Below are 22246 nucleotides of genomic sequence, written 5' to 3' on the forward strand. Positions count from 1 at the left end.
CCTTATATGGGCTGAAGCAAGCGCCTAAACAATGACATCAAAAATTTGATACTACAATGCTGTCAAATGGATTTAAAATAAACAAGTGTGACAAGTGTGTCTACATTAAAGGCACAAGAGACTCTTATGTCATAGTATGTCTTTATGTTGATGACATGCTTATAATGGGAAGTAATCATGAAGTGATAAAAACAACAAAGAAAATGTTGACGAAACATTTTGATATGAAGATTTGGGCATTGCCAATGTAATACTAGGGATTAAAATCTCTAGGAATTCTGAGGCGATAGTCGTGTATCAATTTCATTATGTTGAGACCGTCTTGAAAAAATTTAATGCTTATGATTGTTCCCCTGTAAAGACGCCTCTTGATTTGAGCGTCCACTTGAATAAGAATCGTTGAGAACCGATTTCTCAATTGGAATACTCCATAATTATTGGAAGCCTCATGTATATCACGAATTGTACTCGGCCTGATATTGCTTGTGCAGTAAACAAGTTGAGTCGATTAACAAGTAATCCAAATGAGATTCATTGAAAAGCTTTGACAAGGGTGCTTAGATACCTAAGGCACACTCTAGAGTATGGATTGCATTACACAAGATATCTTGTGGTGCTTGAAGGATACAATGATGCAAATTGGATTTCTGACACCAAAGACTCTAAAATCCACAAGTGGCTATGTTTTTAGTATTGGTGGTGGAGCAGTCTTTTGGAGGTCATCCAAACAAACTTGCATCACTAGATCAACAATGGAATCTGAATTCATAGCACTTGATAAAGCCGTAGAAGAAGCAGAATGACTTAGGAATTTTCTGGAGGATATTCCTTGTTGGTCAAAGCCAGTGCCTGCAATTATGATACATTGTGACAGTCAATCGGCAATTGCAAGGGCACATAATACTATGTATAATGGTAAGTCTCGACATATTTGTCGAAGATACAATACCATACGATAATTGATCTCAAATGGAGTTATCACAACTGATTACGTCAAATCAAAAGATAACTTAGCGGATCCGCTTACAAAAGCATTGAATAGAGATCAAGTGTACAACTTGTCAAGAGAAATGGGCTTAAAGTCTACAACATAAAGCTCTCATAGTGGTAACCCAACCTTGTTGATTGGAGATCCCAAAATCTTGGTTCAATGGGACAACTAAATTATGAGAATTTGAGTAAAAACTTTGGATTTTTTCCAACTCATTCCTAGGACGTAGAGTGTTGTTGCCTACGCATGTAGTGAGGTTAAGTTTGAACTTTTAATGGTTTCTTGCATGGAAAAAGCGGAGTACTGTAGGATACTTTTCAAAGGAGACCACCTATGTAAGTGTGAGGACGAGCCGCCTCAATGAAACATTTATGAAGTCAAGATGTGTTCCATGGCCAAAACGGATACAATCGGAAAACCAATAGAAATGAAGAATAGTCATTGTGTAGGTACTATTGTCTGGGTTTACATAAACCACTAAGAAGTTCAAGACATCATGTTCACTTCGTGGCCTAGTAAATCCGATAGTATTCTACTAAAAAAGGTTCAAAGCCACAAGCTACCTCTCCTGATGCACTGAATTTTCGTGTGAACTCTCTTTGACATCATGTGCATTCATGCATTAATTTCATTCATGTGGGGGATTGTTGGAAATTTTGATTGTGCATAATGAATTGAAATTAAGCAATGCGAAATTCGGAAAGGAAAAAGGATTGAGAAGCTCGGAAAAAAAAATTATTGAACTGCAGGGGAGCTGAAAATTGCGCCCCTGCACTGGTCATGCTGCCTGGGCGTTTGCCCATGCAAGAAAGGGTGGCGCATGGGAGCAATATATTGCGCCCCTGCACCGGTGCTTCTGGCCACACGAAAAGTTGCATCATTTTTTCGAATTTTCTGATATTTTTGACTTCTTTTGGTGATTTTAGTCAGTTATTTTTACCAAAAGACATACCACATGAGTGAAAATTTTGTCTTTACATATAAACAATATAAATATGAGAATCAAACATCATTTTGAAATATAAACAGATTCTCAGATTTTCAAATACATTTTTCACATATTTTGTTTCTTCTTCTATTTACAAAAGAGAGTTCATATCATTTTTTGTTGTAAGAACTTGTGATATATAATGCTATATTCACAAGTAGAAGTTGTTGTATCTTGGGAGAAGATTGCCAAACACCGTAAGCACCAAGAGCGGGGCAAAATCTTCTTAAGGAAATCGTGTTCAACACGAGCCTCAACTGTTGAATTTTTTTCCTGTTTTCTTCTGCCCTATTCAAGTTTTTTTCCAACAAATATACTAACAAAACCGTCTCACATTCGTTTTTGTAAATAATTTGTAGGTTATAGCATACACGTATTGCTTACCTTCTATAAAATTTGATTAGCTCGACGAAACAATATTTTTACGTCTAATATTTTATAAGCATAGTGTTTTAAAAGATCATTAATTTCATAAAGAGGATATGTATTTTTTTTAAAAAAAAAAAAAGATTTTCACTAAAAGAATACATGTTATTTACTTGTAAAACCATTAATATTAAAGTCGTGAGAAAATCAAGACCTTGACTAAGATAATTTTTGAGCTTTTGGTCTGCATACACAAATGCCATTGAAAATTAATCCATATCATTCTAAAATAACAAAATCCACAGAAAAAAAATAATTGTTTGTATATATTTCAAGATTTATCAAATCTTGCCACCAAATATTTTAAAAATATGTCACAATAGATAATATGGCGGCAGTTGGTTATAGCCGGTGTCATGATATTAAGAATTTTTTTTTTCTATTCTAAAAAAAAAAAAAAAGAATAAAAATAAAAGTGTGTTTTTGTTTTTAGTTTTTACCTTATTTTCCCCCTCCCACGTTACATGTTCATTCAATTATTACGAACGATTAGAGCTCTCAAACGGACCAATTCATGGCGGGGCGGGGAGGTCCACCAAAAATCCACCTTTTGGTGGGTCGATGGCGGGCCGACCCACCATTCTGGCGGACTAGAAATCATCAACCCAACCCAACCCAAGGTGGGTTGCAGGTTAGGGGGGCCGGCCCGCGGGTTAGCTCACAAAAAATAAAAATAAATAAATAAATATTATAATTAATTATAAATATCATTTAATAAATAAATATTAATAGAAACATATTAATAAAAATTTTAATTATTGATTTCATGTGTGTAAATTTTATATAAAGTAATTAATACAAAAAAAATTCACAACTTTTATTAAAAAATACATATATCACAATAAAAATAAAAAAAATTATTAATTCTCCAGGCCCGCGGCGGGCCAACCCGCGTGGATCACGGGCCTTGGCGGGTTGGCCCATCTAGGCCCACCTTTTGTTGGGTTGAAAAAATTTCAACCCAACCCACTTAAATTATGTGGCGGGCCAGGCCAACCCGACGGGCCTAACCCAAATTGACGGCTCTACGAACGATCACCTAATATTTGCTAAAAGAGGAGTCGAGGACTCCAAGTCGAGACATACAGTTTCACTGTTCACATCTCATCTCGTTAGCGTCTTTTATACGCGATGCGTGCATATGAATAAAATATTTTTTAGTAAATAATATTTTTAGATGTTAATTATTTTATATTCAAAATTTTAGATCACGATAAAAAAATTCAATATTTTAAAAAATTAGATAAAATTAGTCAATAGAAGATATAATAATATATATAGAAAACATCATGATTTAAAGGTATAATAATAATAATAATAATAATAATAATAATAATAATAATAATAATAATAATAATATTATTATTATTATTATTATTATTATTATTATTTAAAAATAATATTGTGTAGTTATATATATATTTATTACTATTAATAAAGCAAAAACAAATTATATTAACTACTTTTGGTATTTTTAAGTGTTCTGTCAAAATTGCACTTTTTTCAAAATTATAATTATATGCATTGCTAACTAAAAAAAAATAAAAACATGTAATACATATAATTAAATTAGTCCTAAAATTTCATATATCCACTCATTAATTCACGCACACGTGCATATAGTTTAGAGTATTTGCTCTTTAAAATAAAATACATAATTATCTAAAAAATTTCACCATAATTTTAAAAATAAGATATATTTTAATTTTAAAAAATATAATTTTATATACACGCTTGGTGATATATTGAAGCAAGCAATTGATATATATAGTGGTGCAGAAAAGAAACCCTCGCAAAGAAAAGAAAAGAAAAGAAAATCCGCAGGCAGCAATCATGACTGGCAAGGCCAAGCCCAAGAAGCACACGGCCAAGGAGATCGCTTCCAAGATCGACGCCGCCACAACCAACCGCGGCGGAGGGAAGGCGGGCCTCGCCGATCGTTCCGGACACGAGAAAGGCGGCCACGCTAAACTCGAGTGTCCCCTCTGTAAGATCACTGCCCCCGACATGAAGTCTATGCAGATTCACCACGAAGCGCGCCACCCCAAGATTCCCTTTGACGAGGCCTCGCTCAACAATCTTCACGCCGGTGCCGGTGCCGGATCAGGTGCCGGAGCCGAGACATCCAAGCCGAAGCCCGGGGTGCGAGGCAGTCTCAAGAAGTGAAGCTCGATCCCCGCTCTTTTATTGGTTGCCGCTCCCTGTTTTTCCTATTTCGTCGCTAATTCAAAACCGGAAAAAAGTTCCGTATCTCTGTTTGCGCTTGTCGGATTATGTAGATACTTACATCAGCAATAATCTTATCAGACTCGGGAAACTTGTGTGTTGCTGTGATGTTATGCCGCTTTGCTTTATCATGTTGTATGTATTAAAACTGCTTATGTGTGGATGAAGTTGCTCTCTTGTGTGGTTGCGCTAACAGGTGTGTTAATTATTGTTTAATTTTCAGGATGTGGACTTGTGAATCTATTTAGGAAGAACAACAAGGGTGATCTAGCTTGTGGTGTTTTTAATGCTTTTTGTGATTTTAGCATTGTCCCACGGGTTAAATTACGCATGAACGAGTTATTCTTTTTCCCATATGATTGTTATTCCAATTGGAAGGCTTTTTTTAAATATTATCAATGTCAATTCATTGAGATATGCTGAGCATCACACCGCTGACTTGTCTATCTTCTGATTTCAAAACAAGAAGAAGAAATCTGAGTGACTTGAGAAACTTTTTTTTTTATCTTGAGTTTGTAAATTTAGTAAGTTTTGGCCGTATCACCGTGCACTTGGGTATTACTGAAGTGAAATCAAGAATTATCTTGAGTTTGTAAATTTAATAAGTTTTGGCTGTGTCACCATGCACTTGGGTATTACTGAAGTGAAATCATGAGGATTCTTTCTTTCATATAATTGATTCTCTTACTGTTTTAATAAGAATTTGGAATGGCACGTGTTGCCAAGATGACTTCTCTGCCCTATTTTATAGTAGCAGTCTTTATCATGGTTTGTGAAACTGGATTTTAAAGGACTTGCTGATATCCTGTATTGAGTTTACGCCTGATCTCTGATGTGCGTGCATCTTCAAAATTGTTGAGACTATGAATTTTATCTGGTAGGCCAGGCTTATTGGTTAAACCTTTGTTAAATTATTACAATTTCCCGGAGTTTTTCATCTATGTTGGCAACATATCTGAGCAAGTTTGTCACGAAACATTATAATCAGCAGTTCCATATTAATATTTTCTGGTTACTAAAACAAAGCAAATATATCTAGTTCAACATATGCCAATCAGACTTATGCGTGTTGAATTTACTACAATTATTTAAGTCGGGGATTGAAAAATCAATCCATTTTGCCAGTGTCCTTAATAATTGATTTTTATTGGGAATTTTGGTCCAGTAAATACATCACGCTATCTGTTCAAATGCTGGGTGGGGACTGCATGTTTTGGCAAACTGTGAACTTTTCGTTGTTTAGTTCCAGATCATGGTTTTGCTCATCGGCCATCGCCACATTATGTTATTGCTCTAGTGATTGGTTGTGTATTTAGATTTCCTCCTATGTTGTGTATCTTCTTGCACTTTATCAATTTCGTATGTATTTTTGTTGGTGGTGGTTGGTGATGCTGCCAAGTGCTCTGTTCGAGGTATCGCTGTACCATTTGTTTATATGTTTTACATGCTTCAACACATTCTCATTATCTGTTTTATGGCGTTGAGCTAACATATTATTATGCTTGATGTCGTGATTCAACCCCCCAGCCCCCAGCCCCCTAAATTAATGGGATAATGATTTGATTTTGACTCCATTAGAAAGGTGTTTCCACATGTGGTACTTGTTATGTTTGACAGGAATGGGATATTTTGTGCGAGTGAGCATGTATGTAACTTCTTTCTTGTTTCCTCTTCAACTTGATTCTAATGGGCTGAATGGATCATAATTAGTTTCTGGTGCCTAGAACTTAATTCTGGGTTCTGAAGGTAATTCTTGTGCAATTTTTGATACGTGGAAACCGAGTCCGTTTTCAGACGCCAAGACATAGTGATGGAATTGAAACTGTGGGGATTAATTATTCTGTCTGCTTGCTTTGTTCTTCACCCTTTAAAATTTTTTCTCCTTGTTGCGCCTTGCCTGCGCCAACGAATTATATAGCAAAAAAGTGTGATTTGCATTGAACTAATCGAGCAAGCAGAATTGACCAAAGTCAATATCTTTTTCCGACTTGCTCAGATGAAACCAACTGATTTGAATCCATAACAGGGTAGATACTACGCTACAACGGGCGCAATAGTTTTTGGATCCATATGAGGCTCATGTTGATTCGAGGGCTATGCTGCACTTGGTATCAGCACCATAACAGGTCGATGATCTGGAGGTGACAGGCTAATCTCGTTCTAGTTTTCCATGCGACTGCTGCACGCATGGGTGCTGTGTTGCAGCTGATTGTTTTTAGAGAAATGCTAGTTGTACATTTTGGTTTATACCTAGCCTTACACTTTACACAATTATACACTTAAAACCATGCATTTAAGGGTATTTTGTAATTGAAGTGCAAGATACAAGGGCTAAGGTTAGGCGTAAACCGAAGCGTACACCTGATATTTCTCTTGTTTTTACAGCCCAATGTGTGCCTGAGAGACTGTCATCTACAGTGTGCTATAAGGAATACAATAATCGAGTCTTTTGATTCCTCGTTTTGGTTCATTGAGATTGCATTCAAGAATTGAGTTCAGCTGCGCAAATTTTGATTTCCATACAGGTGTAGTTTATAAAATTAACTCAAATAAACAGAAGGAGAGAGACCAAGCACATTAGGAACTGTGTTCATATCTCTGTTCTTTGGAAATGTAATGGAGAAAATCGATGTTTGTTCCTTGACCAGATTCCAGAAGAGGAGAGGCCTTTAAAAGGAAAGGGAAAATACCTTTTTTTTTTAGTATAGTAATTTGTCTCTTTTTTGTTTTGGCCAACTAACATTTGCATTTTTGGTTTTAATACAATAACTTCAAAATTTTGGCTATTTTGATCCATCCACGACCGATACGTTCAATTTTCACCGAATGGCTAATTAAGTGAGTTAAAAACACATTTTTGTAACAATCATTGAATGATTCTAACTGATATGCAAAAAAAATTCGTTTGATTTGTTCGAATTTTTTTTAAAAAATTGTTAATTTGTTTTCAAATAAATCGATTTACTCCAAATCCAAAATCAAGAAACCTGCAATTTTTTCGCAAGCCACCATCTAATTACAGTTATACGACAAAAAAAACATTTCAGCGTTAAATGGACTAAAATGACCAAAATTTTAATATTTGGTACTAAAAAGTCAGTGCATCAAAACAAATTATTGTCCCCTGGTGAAAGTTAGGCAAAAGTGTTTTTTTTTTTTTTTTTTTCTTTTTAACATATCCAAAAGTTGATTCAAGATTGATTACATTTTCTTTTTTACGTTGAAATAAATGCAATTAAGTCTCAAACTGAAGATCTCGTCCTATTACATTCGTCCTTTTGTTTTGATTTGCATAATAACAAATGAAGAAATTAAGGTGAATCTTAACTACTTACACATGTTAGATAGAAGTAGGTGAAATAACAAAAATTGCCATAAATTTAGATCGAGTAGTTATTTATATGCGCGCACACACACAAATACATGTGTGTAATATAGTACTGTCTTAGTGCATCTAAACTTCCGTTCCAGTTTCTCGCTTTACCACAACTATTCCAAATCTCCCGCCAACTAATTATATTTTACAAGCGCAACAAAATTATGATATATCACACTTAATTGTTATGTCAATATTTTGTACATATTAAAATAAAATATTTCTATATATTAATCAAATATCGTGTGTTTTTTTTTTAATTTTTTCATTGTTAAGATTATCTTACCAGAGTATCTTTCATTTCTCTAAAGTAGTTACACAAACTCATCTTAAATTTATTCTTACACACACACACACTTTATATAATAGTTGAATGTTAAAACGTGGAAAAATTGTAAATTTTATTTGTGGCACAGTATAATTATCTATTTATGATTTTAGTTCTTTACGTTATCAAATTTTAATTTTATTCCGTTATTTGTTTTTTCATTTTTCTGGTATTTTACTCATTTATTCAAAGTGGCGTCGATGTGTAACTAATTTGTTAGTGTCACGTCAACGCTTTCGATGAAAAATAACTAAAAGAACAACAATAAAAAATGCACTTAATTTTAGTTTAAAACATGATAAAATGCGGAGTTAAATATTTTTTTAAAAAAAAAGCTACGTGGAATTAACAAAATGCCAATAACTTTGCATGAAAATGGATCTCATCAAGTGATTCATTCATGTGTCTCATTATTAACCCATATCACGCATTCCTTCTATCTCTCCCTCAATATCATACACATATATATACTGCCTGCAGCTTTAATCTTCCATTTTTGTTATTTTCATACATACATAATTTCTCCTGTAAATACATATCCTTCAATGTGATCAAACACAGTATCAATCAAAATCTTGAAAACCCTAATCTAATCATGAGGGTTTTCCATTGATTGATACTGTGGGCAACATATTCCAGAATAATATTGATTATATTTTATGAATCATCAAGAAAACTGTGTATATATATATATGTAAAAAAAAAAAATAATGTGTGACTAACAACTTATTACAAATCCAGATTGTTTTTTTTTTTTTCACCCTTATGTTTTCCATGCTTGATTTCGAAGATTGATAGGGCGATGGAGTCGAATCAGACCGGAGACAGCTCTAGATCATCACCATCAGCTCCTTTGATCAACAGAAATCAAGAAATATATCATAGGCCGTCGTCTTCGTCGTCCTCGTCGTTGCTTCACGTAGATCAGCATGTGAATATTATGATAAACAGGGGCGGGGACGTGGACGGGGACGGGGACGGGGACGGGGACGGGGGCGGAGGCGGAGGCGGGCGGAGTAACATGATTAGCATTGCGGAGAGGAGGGCAGCGAAATGTGGTTTCAATGTTCGGAACATGAACGTGCAGCCACGATTCTTGATCAGGACCACACACACGCCGCCGCCTCTGCCGTCGCCGACGGTGCTATGCTCGCCGTATTTCACGGTGCCACCTGGAATTAGTCCCTCCGCCTTGCTAGACTCCCCTGAGATGCTACCAAATGCTCAGGTACCATTATGTGTATATTATATTATACCTCTTTTTACATGCATGCACATTACTCCAAACGTTTTAGTTTTAATAAAATTATTATGAGTAAATGGTATATGCAATTAACAAGATAAAAATTTGTTGAGAGCATAAATCAATCTAGAGCGTTTGGAAAATCTTTTCAAAATTCAGAGTTAAAACGCAAGAAAAATCTTTAAAACAGGGCTAATACTTTGGATGAATTTTGTTTATATATAAAAATATATGTAGGGGGCACAACTATCTCCAACAACTGGAACCTTTCAATTTCCATCACCAAAGCTCAAATGGACAGTGGCCAACAACAATTACATGAGGCCTCACAACAAAGTAAGTGTATTGTATATGCAACTACTGATTCGTAGCGAATTAAGGATGCATTTCTGTTGTAATGAAATGGATTGATGGTCATGATATGGCCGATTCTTGGCGAATGCAGGGAGTGGAGGAATACTATGAACAACAACCTGCAGTGGATTTGCAAGAAAATAAGAAGAAAGAGTGCATGGAAATGAAGCAACGGAAGGGGGCATATTTTCCTAAAGAAGTGACAAGGTCTTCAGAAGATGGGTACTACTGGAGGAAATATGGCCAGAAACATGTGAAAGGGAGTGAATATCCAAGGAGTTACTACAAATGCACCCACACAAGCTGCCCGGTCAAGAAGAAGGTGGAGCGATCCCACGACGGTCATATTACAGAAATCGTGTACAAGGGCTCTCACAATCACCCCAAACCTCTGCCCTTGAAGCGGTTTGGTCATGTGGATGTACTTGAGATCAATAATGAAAACATGGGGCTGCTGGATTCATCGGCTGCTCCGAACGGGGTGCACTACTCTTCTAATCCATCCTTTCAGACTAGTTATAGTTTCAAATCTGATCCCTCCTCCGCTTCCATGAAAGATTTCGAAGCTCAAGAGTTTAATGTGGCCGTGGAGGATCAAGATGTGGAAAGCGCTGAAACCATTTCCTTCCATGATGAAGACGACGAACACAACGATGAATCTGATTCCAAGAAAAGGTATATATATAGATATAGATAAACCCGAAAACATATGGACTAGCTCGTTTATTATACCTTTTAATTTATCGAAAACATGGATCAAACCAAATGCATTTCATTATTGGTATAGGAAGAGGGAGAGCTTTTCGATTGAGACGAACATATCGCGGTCCACACGGGAGCCACGAGTCGTCGTCCAGATAGAGAGTGAGATCGATATTCTTGATGATGGATACCGGTGGAGGAAATACGGACAGAAGGTTGTTAAAGGAAATCCTAACCCAAGGTTTGTAAAATTAATATTTCACACATTGCTAGTATATAATATAGTTAGTTTTATCCACAATATGCATGTAATAACTTTATTCCATTTTCTTGCATTCATACAGGAGCTACTACAAGTGCACTAGCCCCGGCTGCCCCGTGCGGAAGCACGTCGAAAGGGCCGCAAATGACTTGAAATCTGTCATTACAACATACGAGGGGAAACATAACCATGAAGTGCCCGTGGCAGCGGCGGCGGCCACGAGAAACGCGGGGGGCACAGGCCTTGTCCTACAAGCTGGAGATCATCAGATGCCACGAGCAGCTCCTAACAGCGTTTCGGATTTTGCCACGACGTCTAAGCCGAAACAGGGCGGCAAGCAATTAGTCCAGCAGCATCTCCCCCCGCCACCAATGTACAACTTCAACAAAACAAAGTCATTCATCTTCAATTACAATGATCATCACCTGATCATGAGGTCTAATTACTCCAACATGGCTTCAACTACTAGTACTACACCTGGGAATAATCTCCACAACTTCGGATCTTCGTCGGCTAACTATCCCGTGTCCTTTCCTCCATTTCACTATGGCTCTCTTCTGATGAATGGGAACTTCATCAAGAACTATCCCGCCGCCAATTCTACTGGCTTTTACCCCATGACTGGTGGAAATTTGCCGGAATACATGTCGACCATGAATCATGTTCAAGCCGCCGGATCAGCCGGCCATGGCGGCAACTTTCACGTCGGAAATTACGGTCATGTAGCAGCTTGTAATCAAGGGCAGGAAATCAGAGAATGCCATGGAAAAGTTATGAAACCAAAGGAGGAGAAAAGGGATGAAGGTGATCACATATATGATGCTTGTCTTTCCATTCCTAATCATGGTAATGGAATAATGTAGACACTATATATCTTCTTCTTCCTTTTTTTTTGGCTATATTTTGTCATTCAATAATATCTTGGTTTTCATTTTCCCACCAAAATTTATGCTAGGAATGAGTTCCTTTCTCTCTTTTCTTTCTTCTTTCTTCCTTATTCTGTTTGGAGAAATATCAAACTTCAGAATATATGGGCTTCATGTGGGTGAAGGCTACGTGAAAATTGGTCGAAGAACCAAGAGTTTGATTCTTTCGTTTTTATTATCGATTTTGAAATAGTAACACTACACATTTTAAAGTTGAATTCAAATTAATAATGTTTAAACGAACTTAAAAATGTTTAGAACGTTATTAATTCAAATTCCAAGAAGGGAAATGCTACATGTACACACTGAGTTACACATTGGATTACATACTACACATAAAATTATAAAATTATCCCTCCACATGATTTGAAAAAAAATCTTTCCAAAATACATTAAGAATATTTATATAATTTCAAGTGCAACGTGTAACCCAATGTGTAATCCTCCGTGTACATGTAGCATCACCCTTCTAAGAATTGGAACTTAAAAATCCTGATTCAAGACTCAAGAGTGTGTTTATTGCAAACTTGGATTTAAGAGCAATTGCATAAAAAATTTCGAATTAACTCTCAAATTTAATTAAAACGTCGAGCATAAACTACGAAAATCCAAACTCAAAGTTTATGTCCCGCAAGTTTTGGATTTTAAACTCGACGGCTTAAAAATTCACATGTAGGATTAAAGTTGAAGGAAATAAAAAAAGAAGAGAAAAAATTAGTATGAAAAATAGAAATTAAGGGATTCCACTTATGACAATTTTAATATGTTGCAAAGTGACCGCGCACATCTATGTGAGTTAACTATGATTTTGTGAATGTTATACTAATTATAAGTGTTGTGATTGAACTAATTTGAAGTAACAGATAAATTCAAGTTCCGATTCTCATAATCAACGTTTCATCTTAAATACCCCAATTATTAACTTATTTATTAGATATCACTGATTCACTATCCAAGTTATAAATAAAGGATTTATTGTTTAGAGAAAAAGTACAAGATTACAAATAATCAATTACAACAATGTAATGAAACTGCCCACACAACCGACGAAACTTGAGCATTGACCCGAGACTTGTTTATCTCGAACGAAGAAACTATTTAAATCTACCTAAATAAATTAAGAAAACTACACACAATCAGCATAAATCAAACTTGAGACTAATTGATCTCAGGACCTCACCCTTAGTCATTGGCCCAATGGCTAAGGGCTCATTGACCTATTGTGCAAACTAATTGGCATTGAATTAGAAAGGGTTAATGGATAATTCCAAAGAAAAAGAATGACCAATTCCGGACAAAATCGAAAACATAACATGAAATAAGTGATTAAGATTAATTATCCCAGTTCTAATTATATCAAGAACATATTTATTATTATTATTATAGAAAAATAGAGACAGTTGTCAATCAATGTCAATCTGAGGGGTTACAATATGGGAGAATATCTGTCAAAACCAACAATTAAATAAAATAGGCTTGGCGGCCACTTTTTACGCACTTCCAACTTCCAAACTGTTCGTTTTCTTCTTCTTTTTTCCAAAAAAAAAAAAAATGATAACAATTAATATTTTATGCTAATTGGCCCAACTAGTACTGTCATATTTAATTAATTAAAAAAATAATTATTATTTAAATATTAAATTATGTTGTAACAACCGACTTTCGTCATCATTGCTGACAAAAAAATCCTAAAAAGTAAAGTAAGAAACTGTAGTTAGATCACATAAAAGGACAAGGCTTCTGTAAAAAAGAAAAAGAAAAAGAAAAAGAAAAAAAGACAAGGCTAAAGTTGACGGCGACAGAAACATTACATTGCTCAAACTGGAAATTATTATTATTATACACGAAATGCATAAAAAGATCACTTTCACGCAGCAAAAAATGAAAAATAACATGACCACTTGAATTATTATGGACACCATAATATAAAAATAAAATATATATGTTGACAAGTGGATGTACACACAAATTTGAATGAGTTTAATTTTTATTTTTTAAAAAAAAGAAAGAAAAAAGCAAAGAATAGAGAGGAAGAGTTGGATACTACAAAATTTGCCAATGCTAACCACACAAAACAGATCCCCAGACGCTCTAATACTAGTCGGGTCCAACTCTCAATCCCCCCAAAACCCAAAATCACACACAAAATATATCATACCATCAATATAAAATGGTCCTATAATCATTTTTAGGGGGGAAAAAATACATATTCATAAAGTAGTAATAGCCAACAAAAAATGCCATCTTTACTTCTTAGCTTTTGTTTCTTTTTTGTCTTCTTTGCCGGGCATATACCTGGGCAGGGTCAGCAGAGTGTTTACGCGGGAGACGCCTTCGAGAGCCAACCACTCTTTCCCCGTTTCGGTGTTCGGCGTTTGGTCGTCTTCTGCTGCTTCCGGACCTTCCCCGTCTCCTCCTGATTCAAGTGCCTCATCCCCACCGGTTCTGACTGTACCAGAACGGTTCAGCCCAGTTGGACCGTTCTCGGGTGATGGGATATTTTCCTTGGATTTGGATGTCGCGCGTATAGTCTCGTTTGAGTCGAGGAAAAGGCAAACAGCAGCACAGTCGTCCACCTTGGAAGTTGGATACTTGCAACGCCAACACCTCACCGCCGACTCCACAAGAGTTCGAGCCGCGTATGCACGTGTGGGGCAGGAGGCGACGATGCCCACCACTTGTTCGTTCGAAAGAACATCCCATATCTACAATACACGTACAAATCAGAATCAACTTTTACTTAATAGAGAATACAACCTTATGATACAATAATAAAATCAATCATAATCAATTCAATCGTTAAAATCCAAGGGATATAGCACAAAAGCAGCTCTATGAAAATAATCTAATATAAGTTCAATCAATGGTAAAACAACTCCAAGTAGAGCACTAGTAGACAGCAAAAATGGGGACACCTAAGCAAACTAGGCAGAAAAACACAACCTTACATGTCACAAGAAACACAAACAAGACACACCCGAAAAAGCAAACAAAGAGATAATAGGATGACACTAGAAGTAGATATAAAATTGAATACTGCAGTTTAGGGGAATGAAAGAAACACTAGTCCTTACCCCATCGGTTGCTAATACTATGAATTCATCCTTATCGGTGATGCGCCTGTAAAAAATTTCGGGCACCGAGATAAGACCAAAGTCCTTGAGACAAAAATCACCAAATGCACGTGCCATAGCAAGGCCAGGAGAGTCATTGTTTGGCAGCCACACTCTTGAAACCTCAGGTTCATCCTGAAGGGAGAAAACACGTCCTTTACATTTGCGTATCCTCTCTTCTTCAGCTGTAACAGAGGTGGTGAATAGAATCAAGAATATGGACTGATATCAAAGCTTATCTTAAATGCTTTGATTTACTCAGAGTTTTGCATTGAAGGAGGAGGACAGATATTCGAATAAGATCAAAATATTATATTATCTCTTGAGCTTTAGATTGCCCAAATTCCATGATAACTTACTTCCCCAGCACCTCATAGACTTCTCTCTATTAAGGCAACAAAAAAAAAATTTCTCCACAGCCGCCAGGATGGCTACCACTCCAATCATGTTATATGGAATTTGATATTAATAAAAATTTAAGTGCTAAAACGCCAGAAGGCGAAAACTGAAAAGAAGGCAAACAAGCATATACAGAAAAGAGAGACAGAATGAAAAGGGAATGAAAAGCCAGCAACAATAAATGGTTTCTCACCGGAGATTAAAGATCTGGTATTCTTTTGGTTTTTCATAAACTCACGACTTAGTATCAGCCAATATATAACATTTGATTATCAGACAACAATAAATCTATTATTTGAGAAGTTTAATTTTGTGGTACAACCAAAATCATGGGTAAGAGAAAGAGCCTTACCTGGAAGATTAGGTTTTAGATCAACAGTCAATTGGACTGCAACAAGTGCATTACTTTCATCTCTCGTACCCAACACAGCCCTTGAGTCCCCAACATTTCCAATAACAAGATCCCGGCCCTACAAAAGAGCAGATGAATTGCAGAATACATTGAAAACAACATAGATAGGTACTTCTAAAATTATCAAGTTGTACCTGTTTCACCAGAGTCACAGCCGTTGTTCCACTGCAGAAGCAATCAATATTTGCATACATTCTCAACTCCCTATCCATTACCTTAAAAGCCTTCAGAAAAGAATCTTTCAATGTCTGAAAGACCTCTGAATTCTTTCCAGTTTCGTCGACATCAATGGAAGCTCTAGCCTCCTCATCGGCAGAAACAGAGGAATTATCTCCAGTGCCTAAACTACCAGTAGTATTTAAACTGACCTCTCTAAGAACATCATCACTTTTTATATTGACTTCCCAGTGCGCACTTAGCTTAAGAGGAAGAGAATCTCGAACTTGCTTTGCGACCAAATGACCATACGGACCATGCCCATCAAAAACCCCGCAGAAAACCGTGTCTGTCCTCGAGCCGAAGTTCTGGATATCAAATCTCAGAAAAAATCAGAGAAAGGAAAACTTACGCCAGTGACTTCATACAAATTGGAGCATTAAAAGAATCGAAAGGCCATAAAGATGATGCCAGTTTAACTAAGATAAATAAAAAAACATGATGAGAAAAAATCTAATCTGCGCAAAAAGATTCAACATTAGTTATAGTGAACATTATTATCGGTTTTTCAATTGGATGTGATGGTACAAAACCATCCAGACTATAAAAAAAAACAAAACAAAAACAAAACCATCCAGACTTGTAGCAAACTATGAGATCTACAATTTCACTTCTCTGAAGCCAATAATCACATGCTTATAAAATAAGCATATATGCTTCCTTTGCCACCTCACAAAAGCCTGACTAGTAATTTAACAAGCCCCCGAGGTTGGCATCTCGACCCTCAGGTCTCTCATTTTAACTATTGATAAACTGCAAACACTCTGTAATATAATTGGTATCAAAGCCCGAATTCTATACTCAAATTCCCACGAGTCACAAGTAGGTGCAACTATAAAGAAAGAGATTATTGGGGTAACAGTTGTTCTTGCTTGTAGAGCAATCAAAACATGGTGTTTCGGCTTTTGTATGATATAAAATATTTTAGTTGCACCGTCAAAACAAGCTAAACTTTCGATAAAGTGCCAATGATTCCATCTGTTTGTTAAAGCACAAAACTACTGAGCTAGGACACCTCTCATGAGCTTGTACTCGGTACTACTGGAAAAATGGCTTTAATAAAATGTCAGAACCATGGGTCACGACAAATTCAAAACTTTTGGTGCAGATCAGACAACAGTACATATTTCACCAAGTTGGTCTTGGATAGCCTTTATTGAATAATATACAATAAACATTAACATAATTCCACGCACATAATCCCTGATCTTTGGATTCCAAGTCGGGGGGATGAGAAATCTACTATAAGCTTGAGCTTTTGAGAAAATGGCTTCAGTGCCATTCGAAGATAATAGGAAGGAATTGGGTATGTGCATTAAACAAAAATGTAGCCCATTGTTAACTGTCGCATATTTGTGAAGAAATTAACACCACCACACAAGCCTTTAACCCAATAAGTGAAGTCAGCTTGGTAATGCTGTAATGTATAGTGTAAAAAAACAAATTAAGAAACCACTACTGTGAATCTCTTATGCACAAGAACCTTGGAACTCTCAATGGTGTGGGGCTGGCAAAGATTTAAAGACCCGCGGTTATAAAGGAGAGCATGTTTTAAGTTAAACAAAGTGACCACTATATCGCACAATAAAGAATTTATTTAAGAAATCATACAAACAAAACCAGAAAGCATTAGCAGTTTTCAGCCGAGTATAACATCATCAAAAGGCAACAAAGACGAATAAAAAATACGGTTCAGTACTGTGATTTTATTTTCACAGAAAACAAATATGGTTGAACAGCACATAAACGTTATTGCTGACCTCTCAAGTTAAAGACAAAATTACCAGTGATCCTACAATACTTGAAACCACTATAGACTTGATCTTTCTCGTTTATCCTTAATCACAAATATCAAGGAGAAAAATGAGCTAACCTCCCAGACAATCATGGCATCTTGATTGGTTCCTTTCTTGCCCTGCTGGGTAAACAGTGAAGCAATCTCACTCGAACCATTCAAGAACAGCCGCCCAGGCGTCCGATGAAGTTGTTCTTCCGCCCTAAAGTCGAAGGATGAATTTCGAGACCCGAGCCTCCTTTTCGGTCCCTTCCTCTTTCTAACTCCAATAGGAGAACCAGGAAGAGGGCTGCCCCTGCTTTCACCAGACAGGCAGGACCCCATCCTTAGGGCCCTGATTATATTCAGGATGCACTCCAGACCAGCCAGGCAGTCACACTCCCTATTCTCCGTGGCTGGATCCGTCTCAAAAATCCAAGACCAAAATCCACAAAAAGTTCTTAAGTTTCCCCAAATCCTACCCTTTCATAAAAAAAACTTAAATTTCAGCAAGAAAAAAAAGCTGATGACTGTATGATCCAGTTTATCCAAGCAAAAAACACTCATCGGTTGGGAGAAATTCAGCCTATGTATGTAATACAGGGGCAGAAGAATAAGATTCCAACCTATAAAAAAACACAAACTTCCAATTAGCCATTGTCTATTAATAACTTTTACATAAAGACAGACGCATAAAAGAACAACAATCACAGAACAACAAACTAAATACACCCTTATCTTTTGCATGTAAAAAGGCAAAAAGATTGAACACAGAGTGCCGAAAACAACCAAAACAAGAAAAAAGAAAGAGGGAACACAGATCTGGGATAAAAATTGAGAACCTTTAAAGCTTTTGTATTGATGAATTGCACTTCAATCTCTTAAAGGGGCCCCATATCCAAAAATAGACTGAACTGGAGATCAACAATTAACAACCCACTTAACATAAACCTTCCAAAACCGGAATCTTCAATAAATTTGCAGAAATGGACCAACAAAAATTCGATCTTGGAGGCAAACAGAGGAAACCCAAGAAGCTTGACAGTTGCTCAAATATCAATAGATGAATCCCAGCCGGAAATTAGCACTTCAGCCCGAACTCTTCTATTTTATTATCCATTTATTTTCCCAAAAACTGGTCTGGATTTTAAGAGAGAGAGAGAGGGAAAGGGTGCCTCGAATGTAAAAAAACGAAACGAGGGATTGAATAAAATGGCAAGAAACGAAGGACGCCACAGAGAAAAAAAGAAAAGATAAAAAACAAAGAGTGGAGTCAGAGAATTGGGATCGCAAGAAAGCCGCCGATAAGACCTTTCTTGTTAAAGAAAGAAAAGCAAAAGAAGACTTGGTCAGTGTGTGTTTCTGTGTGAAAACTGTGAAACTACTCAGCCACTCATTATCAATTTTTTCATCATATCATATATACACACATATATGTGATCCAGCTTATACATATGTTTAACAGATGTTCAAAATTTTATGGAACTAATGATAAATAGATTAGTGAGGGAAATACTTCTTGTTAAATCTAAAAATTTTAAAATAGAACAACATTTGATGTAATCTTTAAGGACGTTATTTGGTCTAGAGGATAACAAATCGGTACATTACTTATACTTATTTTGTTCTCTCAAGTTCTTTAAAGGATTAGGATCATGCATTATTATCTTATCCAAGTATATTGATTTATCATCCGTAGATTATCCATCTATTATCATCATCTAATCCATCAATCAAGCAGATTATTAATATTAGCAGATAATGACACACACGATATGTGTGTTGTGTAGAAAAATAAGAGAATGAAGTAGTTTTTTTATTTTAAAATCAAATTTATTAAATTTTGAAATTAAAATGATAGGAAAAAAAAATTAAATGTGAAGAACAAATGTTGTATATGTAATTAGATGGTTACATGATGTATTCGATCCGAACTATGAACAAATATTTTTTATATCAAAAATTTTATTTTCTATTGTAACTAGAGATCTAATCAATTTATCTCACAGATATAGATTAGTGAGACCGTATCTCTAGAGCGCTGTTCATTTCAAAGTTACTCATTTATGTTTTTTCAATTGGAATTTTGGTAGCTTTTGTGGTTCTACCTAATTTATTTTTCTTCAGGTATTCTTTACTTTTCTTTATGCTTGCTTATATTGAAAAAACATTCCCCTGAATTTAAAAGGTCCATTATTTTCATAACTATACAGATCTTATTAATTATTATTATTTAATTACCTACACTTTATATGAACTGTTTTCCAATTTGAAACTTAAATGAGAATTTCAATATATCAGCATCTCTACCATATTAATAATTTTAAAAAGTATAAAGTAAATATCTTATTTATTTATTATTATTATTTTTGAGAAAGTAAATATCTTATTTATAATTCAACTATAATTATGATATCTTGTTTGATACTCAAAATTTTTATTCAAAATTTTTCAATATTTAATTTATCGTTTATCCCTAAAAAAAACTTGAATTAATTAACAAACAAATTTATAAGTTTAAAAAAATTATATACATGCATCGTGTTTAAATAACACTAGTATCTCTGCTATTTTATAAAATTTGAGATGTCTTCAAAAACCGTTTCTTTTCATTTAATATGCAGACACCAAGTTTTCTGTCCATATTACCCTTCATTTTACTCAGTCCGTGAGAACTTGTGCCCAATTTAAAAAACAAATTTGTTAAAAAGCATCAACCGCTTCATCTCATTTTCCCCAAAAAAACGAAAGTCATCGAACCACTAACATGTTTGAAAACCTCAATCGCAGATGGACAGCTCTTATATCATTGTGTTCATAATTTCACACCTAATGCATGTACCTATCTCGTTAATTGTTTTGTTTTGTTTTTTTGTTCCATCCCGTTAGTAGTTAATAAATAAAACTTCCGCAGCCCGAGTCAAGATATGTGCAATATACGCCCACGGGTATAGATGAGTTGGTAAGACCTGAGGTGACGTGGGAAAAAATTCTTCAACGTTGCGGATTCGATCCTCGTGTGGAGCATATCCCTGTTGAAATATTATGGGGGTATGATCTGGGGGTTGGCCATGTTGCTTCCTCCCTCATGTCTCTACCGCTCGTGCACATCCCTCGATTTAACTCTCGCATGAGCCAATGGACCTTTGATTCATGTGGGATGAGGTCCATCAACCCTTTTCATAAGATTTGTGCAATATACATTAGGCAATCATTTATTTTTCTTAAAAATTAACCAATCGTAAATAGTAGGGCCCATTTACATTCCACACATAATACGTCTAATTTTGACTTAACCAATTTCTCCACTCATTAATTAATTAATGAATTGAGTGGACATATAATATTGACCATTAGTAATCATGTTCACACTTATTAATTATTAGTTAAATAATTATTAATTAATGAACTTCCTTTTTTTTTTTTTGAAAAATTAATGAACTGATATATCATTTCATGTGTTTACATGTAGCATGAAAAAAATGTTTTTTATTTTTGAGTAGGAAAGGAGTTGTTACAATTGAGTGTTGAACTCGAGACCTCATCCCATATTTGAGACCATGATGCCAAATGAACTACACGTTATGTGACAAAAAGTTAAATGCAAAGAATTGCGACTTCTTGTTGTTCTTCTCTGTTACGAAATCGATGCAGAACTTAATCGAAAAATGGAATTACTTTACAAATACAATAAAGTTATAAAAAAAGTTTAAATCAATATTAATTAAAATGAAACCCTTATACAGTTATACTGACGACTTTTGCTACACTAGTGAAGCTTTTTCAAAATTCCCAAATATCATTTAACTATCTCTTAAAATTTCAATTTAAAAATTGATAACTTAGATTTCGAAAATAAAAAATAAAAAATAAAAAAAAAACAATTTTCTTCTCAACTGTTTTTATGGTTCACATCCACGCATGGACGGATCCAGAAATTAAAGTTGGGGTGAGTTTGAATTTAATGTGATAAATTATATATTATTACAAGAAAATGTAATGTATATATATATAACAAAAAAATTACATTATACTATTAAAAAGTAGAAAATTTATTTTTGAGTCCATATATTTTTCTTTTTGCGATTTTGATCATCTATGTTGTCATATTTCAATTTTAGTCTGTCAGCTTTGTTTTTTGTAATTTAGTCTTTTTTCGACTTTACAATGACATAAAAACAATGCAGTGTTGATGTGTATAGTGTCACACTATGCGCTTCCTATAAAAAGAGACTAGAATTGCCAAAAATAAAAAACAATTGGAGAAAAAAGTGAAATTTGATAACATTAGGTTGTGTGCTAGCCCCGTTTGGTTTCAAAAGTCAGGAAAAAAAATACTTTTTAAGTGCTTTTCAGTTAACAAGGTGTTTAGTTGACCAAAAAAATGCTTAAATAAGCACTTTTTTAAGTCAAAATTAGAGCTTTTTCAAAAGCAAAAAATTGTAGCTTAAAAAAGTATTTTTTTAAAAAAATGTCTACCAAATCCAAACGGGACCAAAATTAGAGTTTT

At 35.1% G+C, this 22246-nt stretch overlaps 3 protein-coding genes across 3 annotated transcripts; 2 read left to right on the top strand and 1 right to left on the bottom strand.

Moving 5' to 3' along the window:
• Positions 1-4179: 4179 nt before the first annotated feature.
• Positions 4180-4853, top strand: LOC140871679 (protein METHYLENE BLUE SENSITIVITY 1-like). Its single transcript, XM_073274305.1, has one exon. The coding sequence runs from the start codon at positions 4239-4241 to the stop codon at positions 4569-4571; it is 333 nt and encodes a 110-aa protein (XP_073130406.1). The 5' UTR covers positions 4180-4238; the 3' UTR covers positions 4572-4853.
• Positions 4854-9349: 4496 nt separating this feature from the next.
• LOC140872197 (probable WRKY transcription factor 25) lies at positions 9350-11858 on the top strand. The gene is made up of 5 exons (XM_073274991.1): positions 9350-9563; positions 9816-9914; positions 10024-10607; positions 10720-10875; positions 10979-11858. The coding sequence occupies exons 1-5, from the start codon at positions 9357-9359 to the stop codon at positions 11757-11759; spliced, it is 1827 nt and encodes a 608-aa protein (XP_073131092.1). The 5' UTR covers positions 9350-9356; the 3' UTR covers positions 11760-11858.
• Positions 11859-13746: 1888 nt separating this feature from the next.
• LOC140871306 (probable protein phosphatase 2C 33) lies at positions 13747-19105 on the bottom strand. Its single transcript, XM_073273757.1, has 6 exons — positions 18579-19105; positions 17836-18362; positions 15881-16270; positions 15687-15804; positions 14897-15120; positions 13747-14527 (listed from the first exon to the last, which is right to left on the bottom strand). The coding sequence occupies exons 2-6, from the start codon at positions 18079-18081 to the stop codon at positions 14069-14071; spliced, it is 1437 nt and encodes a 478-aa protein (XP_073129858.1). The 5' UTR covers positions 18082-18362; positions 18579-19105; the 3' UTR covers positions 13747-14068.
• Positions 19106-22246: the final 3141 nt, after the last annotated feature.

This window comes from Henckelia pumila, unplaced genomic scaffold, assembly GCF_033568475.1.
Source record: "Henckelia pumila isolate YLH828 unplaced genomic scaffold, ASM3356847v2 CTG_461:::fragment_3, whole genome shotgun sequence".
NCBI lineage: Eukaryota > Viridiplantae > Streptophyta > Magnoliopsida > Lamiales > Gesneriaceae > Henckelia > Henckelia pumila.